The 6,000-nt window shown below is 33.6% G+C and overlaps 1 protein-coding gene across 1 annotated transcript in view; it reads left to right on the forward strand.

The window, feature by feature from the left end:
* GPC5 (glypican 5) overlaps positions 1-5,267 on the forward strand; it is a 1,091,572-nt gene extending 1,086,305 nt beyond the window's left edge. Inside the window, exon 8 of the mRNA XM_074299350.1 lies at positions 2,785-5,267. Coding sequence (XP_074155451.1) covers positions 2,785-2,819 — 35 coding nt within the window. The 3' untranslated portion in view covers positions 2,820-5,267. The remainder of the gene's footprint in view (positions 1-2,784) is intronic.
* Positions 5,268-6,000: the final 733 nt, after the last annotated feature.

A 6,000-nucleotide genomic window follows, 5' to 3' on the forward strand; every position in this document is an offset into this window, starting at 1 on the left:
TTTTTCTTTTGCAAACAAGTTATTGTCCCATTCTAGGTTCTAATTCATTCTGTGATTTGCTTTTGTTTGATGTGTTAGTTCATTACTTTCACAGTTATAATTATTAAAAGTCTTCCCCCCATTATTTTATTTTCTTCCATTTATTCTTCTCTTTTTTACCCTGTCCCTCCAAAGAAATCTGTTTTATCTTTAAGCACTGTCTTCCCCAATCTGTCCTCCCTTTCATCATCTATCTTTTTTCCTTTTCCCTTATCTCTCTTACTTCCCTGTTGAATAAGGTATATTTATATATCCAATTGAGTGTGATTGTATTCTTCCCTCTTGGAAACAATTTTGGGGAGAATGAGATCAAGCATTGTCTGCCATTACCACCCCCCATTTTCCAGGTCTCTTTGAAGTGGAATAATTTTCCCCATTCTACCTTTCCTTTCCCTCTTCTCCCAGTGCCTCTCTCTTTTTTCATCCATTCATTTTTTTCAAGATCATCTCAACATAATCAATTCACACCCATACAAACTAAGTATTTATACTGTGTTTACTTGCCCTAATAATGATAAAGTTCGTAGGCATTACATGTATTATCTTCCCATATAGTTATGTAAACAATTTAATTTTATTGAATCTCTTTTGATTTCATTTTATGGTTTCCTTTTTATATTTTTCTTGAATCTAATGTTTAAATGCAATATTTTCTATTCCCCTGCTCTGTTCATCAAAAATGCTTAAAGCTTCTCTATTTCATTAAAAGTTCATTTTTTCCTCCCTCCTTCCCCCAAAAAGGACTATGCTCAGTTTGTGGGGAGGTTGTTCTTGATTGTAATACCAGTTCCTTATGTTCAGGAATATCTTCTACTCCTTTAATGTGACAACTGCTAAATCTTTTATGATCCCAATTGGTTCCACGCTCTTTGAATTGTTCTTTCTGGCTCCTTGTAATATTTTCTCCTTGACATTAACATTATGAAATTTAGTTCTAATATTCCTGGGAATTTTTATTGTGGTAGCTCTTTCAAAAGTTGGTGATCTCTGGAGTTTTTAATTTATTTTTTACCCTCTGAATATAAGATATGTGTCTAATGTTTCCTGATAACTTTTTGAAATGAGATCTAGGCTCTTTCTTTCATCACGGATTTCTTATTGTCTTATACTTCTTTTTTTTTTTTTTTTTTTTAATTTGTTTCCAGGTAAGTTTTTCCAAAGAGATATATCATGTTTTCTTCTACTTTTTTCATTCTTTTAACTTTGTTTTATTGTTTCTTGATGTCTCATAGACATCATTAGGTTCTACTTCTAATGTTTTAATGTTTAATTAAGGGTTTATTTTCTTCAGGGAGACTTTATACTTCTTTTACAATTTTGATAATTCTGCTTTTTAAGGAGTTTTCTTCTTCAGTGACTTTTTGTGCTTCTTTTACCAAGCTGTTAAATCTCTTTTCACAATTTTCTTAGATTACTGCCATCACCCCTCCCCCACTTTTTCCTCTACCATTCTTACTACTTCCTTTAACTCTTCTAGGAATTCTTGCTAAGCTTGTGGCTCATTGGGAATGGGGTGTGTGTGTGTGTGTATGTGTGTGTATGTGTGTATGTTTTCTGGAGGTCTGTACATTTTTGATGCTTCCAAAGTAGCTTGACCTATGTAGAGCTGGTCTCCAGGGCATGCCCCGCATCTTGGTGTCACAGATTCCCCCTGGTAACTTCCCTTATAAGTTGCCTTTAGCTAGAAAAATGTCTCACTCTGATTTTTTCATTTGTTTTGTCATTTTAAAATTTGATTTTAAGCATGATTTTTAGGTTTGGAGGGGATTGTTGGGAGAGCTCAGCTGAATTGCTGCTTCTACTTTGCCATCTTGACTCTCTAGCTGCAGTCTTTTAAATGACATTATTAGCTCAAGTGTTTTCAATCCACTTCTCATTCAGTTATCCAAGTGGTAGCCTGAACCACAGGTCTAACCATGATAGTCCTCTACTTAATAAAGTCCAGTGCTTCCTTTTGTTTCTAGAACTAAATGCTAACTCCTCTTTTTGACATTTAAAATCCTTTACAACCTGGTTCCATTCCAGCCTTGCAGTAAATTCCCTGACTTTCTTACCATCCCTTACATGAAATTTCTTTTTTTGTGTGTGTTTGTGTGTGTACTCTTGTCTCATTTCTCTTTCCTATTTCGTACCATCTCTAGTTTTCATCAAAACTCAGCTCAAACTTCATTTCATATATTAGAGTTTTCCTGATCTCCCACTTGCTTATGCCTTTCTTATATCAAGTGATCTTTCATTTGTTTTCTGTATATTTATTTTTTTACATTTTACATGTTGGCTTTCCCTATTGAATATAACCTTCTCTTTGACTTTGGGAAAGGTTTTATTTTTTGTCTTCATATAACAACTGCTTGGCATGGTAACTGGAACACAGTAAAGCCCAAAGAAAAATGAAAACATCCTTGATGCTTATATTTACTTTCCTGTGAACTTATTGTTTATTTTCAATAAAATTTGAGCTCCTTGAGGACAAAGATGAATATTTATTTGTTTCATAAGCTCATGACTTAGCACAATGTATTAAACATGTTATTGAATGAAATAAAATTGGATGAGAACCATCTCATCAGTTTTAAAATCTAAGAAAATATGAAAATTTTTGTCAGCTCTTTTTATTTGACATTCTTGCCTACTTGCTTTTCCATATGAAGTCCATTATGATTATGCCTTTGAAGGCTTATATTGGAATTTTCTGGTGAAGATACTGGAATGATTTGCCATTTCTTTCTCTAATTCATTTTGCAGATGAGGAACTGAGGCAAAAAGGGTTAAGCAACTAAGCTAAGATCACACAGTAAGTGTCTAAGGCTGAATTTCTTTTTTTCTTTTTCTTTTTTTTTCCTGAGGCTGGGGTTAAGTGACTTGCCCAGGGTCACATAGCTAGGAAGTGTTAAGTGTCTGAGACTAGATTTGAACTCCGGTCCTCCTGAATTCAAGGCTGGTGCTCTATCCACTGTACCACCTAGATGCCTCCCTAAGGCTGAATTTCAACTCATGAATATGAGTCTTCCTGATTCCAAGCTGAATATTGTATCTACTGTGTCACCTAGCTACCCATGGTTATGTATAGTTAACATATAAAAGCTTAAAGTATTAATTGATATTACATTGAGCTGATGAAGACATCATAGAGACTAATGGGACTATTCATTGTTAATCAGTTTTATCATATTTCCTAGAATTACAGACTTTTAGATAGTTGTTGAGAAATTGTATAAATACTTTAAAGAGCAGTTTGATATGTTATATTGGAATAATTTCCAAATAACCATCTTAGGGCATCTAATTCTATTGCAACAACTTCCAAACAATCTCAAAGTTTTATGATTGTATTCAAAAAATCTCCCACATAACATTCTGAGTTTACTCAGAACATCAAAACAATTTTTAAACAGGCATTTCAGATTTCACAACTATTGTGTTTTAAAACTCATTTATAATCATTAGTCCCAATAGGATTCTCTGGTTTATCTTCTGCTCATTCAATTGCTCAAAAACTACAGTAGATTGAAGATAGAATCAATGATCTCTCTTTAGTTATTAAAGTTATTTTGAAATTTAGTTTCAGCTAAACAGAGCTTTCAAGATAAGAACTAGCAATTTTTACTGTATGCTTCTGTTTAATTGGGGAGCAAATGAACTTGGACATAGGAATAAATCAATTATTTATTATTATTTTTATCAATTTTATTAATTATCAATTTTATCCATTATTAAGTGGGTGGGACTTGTACAAATCTTCACTGTTTGGTCATATGCAGAAGGAAGGCAAAGAAAAAAAAAAGAAAGGAAGTCATTCTAGAAATAATACTAACAAACAATAAATTTGTTCTCTTCTTCCTCAGTGTTATGGACAGGAGAAGGAAGAGATTTCTTTAAAACATTCTTAGTTTCTTGGTCTCAAATAAATGATTGAAAAATAGCTTTGACAGCAGTTTTGAATAATAAATATGTTCTTGAGGTCATCACTATCCATTCATGTTGTGAAACATAAGTCATTTAAAGTATATTGTAAAGGACCTATATGAAATAGCTCTTTCTATGAGATTCCTTCTCTTTTTTTGTAAAACAGTTATTGTGACACTTTTCTTCTATCACAAAATAATCATCAACATACAAATGGACAGTCTAGATAAAGGGAGAAAAATTAATGCATCTGAAGAGACAAGTCATTTTACTATTTGCAAGCACTTATATCTCAGGTCTTATTTTCCATGTTGACAGTTACTGTCTGGTGAAAACATTCCTTTCCAGGAACATGAATCTTGTCCATCCATCTCTGAAGTAATGCTGTGATCTGACAGAACAGTTTGCTAAGCTAACAGAGGATGGGAGAATTCCTTCCAGCAGAAAGTTAATGATCTGTGACATCCCCTTAGGAGACAACACACACACACACACACAGACACACACACATACACACACACTAGCTTATATCAAGGTTTGCATATACGGGGTATGAATTTCTTTTAATAAAGATGCTGAGAAGGAAAGAAAAAGAATCACATGCACAGCCCATAATACTTGTTACTATGTATCTTTTTTGACTTATCCATCACTTAAATCTTACATGGAAAAATAAATTTAAATACTACAGCAGGAGAATATTGTATGTTCTGAGTGGTGGCACTGTTTTATAAGAGAAGATCTGTGTATAAGTCTCAAATGCAATTAGATATGTAACTATAAGCAAGCAACTGAATTCTCTGGGTCTCAGTTTCCTGATCTATAAGATGGAAATGGTATCATTTATCTCATCGAATTGTTGAAAAGAACAGAGATATCTTTAAAGAATATGAAGCTTTAAATCGCTGTCTAAATGCTACTTACATGAGAGGCATTATTGTATAATGGTTAGAGAGCCAGCATTGCTCAGACAACCTGTATTTAAGTCCTACTTTTAAGTCAATCAAGTATCTCAGGCAATTGCCTAAGAGTATTAATTGCAGAAAAGCTAATTGTTCTGAATTGATACTGGATACTCCCTAGCAAGATAAAATCAGAGACCTTGTAAAAAGTGGATGAGTGAATGAATGTATGGATGGATGGATTTTAATTAGAGAGGGAAAATGATACACTGATAGATACAACGCTGGCCTTTGAGTCAGAAAGATTTGAAATTTAGTCCTGCCTTCAACACAAACTATGTGACTATGGGCAAGTCAATTAACCACTTAGGTTTCCAAGCAATTCTCAAGGACTGTAAGATTCAGAGAAAATGCAGATTTGTAGAGGGAGTTTTCTCATGACCAGTTCCCTATACTAGGGAAATGAATATCAGTTATGGTCATTAGTAGTAATACTTTCTTGTATTAAGTTGATACAATGATTATCTGTTTTCATGCATTTTTTCCCCCCTGAGGCTGGGGTTAAGTGACTTGCCCAGGGTCACACAGCTAGGTAGTGTTAAGTGTCTGAGACCAGATTTGAACTAGGGTCCTCCTAAATTCAGGGCTGGTGCTCTATCCACTGCTCCACCTAGATGCCCCTGTTTTCATGCATTCTTACAGCAATTACTTTTATATTTGGATTCTAGATACTTTGATTATTTTCCTTGTCATGCACAATTATTGATCTTTTTCTTTACAGGTAAAGTGACATTTTGGAGTCAAAAGGAATAGTTTTATATATTATAACTATTTTACAGATAGCAGTAGGCAAAGAGTTAATGTGAGTTTTTCATCCCTGTTTTCCCCTGCCTTGGCTATATCTTAGTGCAACATGATGAAATTTTAGTTCTGAAAATTAAAGCAATTTGGACTGTGTATGTTTTTGCTAATCTGTGAAATTTAAAGGCAACACAATATTGGAGAAAAAGCAATGGATTTGAAGCCAAGAGCTTTAGATTCTCTTTTCATCTTTATTTCTGTATAACCTTGAGCAAGTCTATTTGGCTTCATTTCCTTCATTCATAAAATAAAGGGGTGGTGTACATGCTAACTAAAGTTTCTTACAGATCTT

This window comes from Sminthopsis crassicaudata, chromosome 3, assembly GCF_048593235.1.
Source record: "Sminthopsis crassicaudata isolate SCR6 chromosome 3, ASM4859323v1, whole genome shotgun sequence".
NCBI lineage: Eukaryota > Metazoa > Chordata > Mammalia > Dasyuromorphia > Dasyuridae > Sminthopsis > Sminthopsis crassicaudata.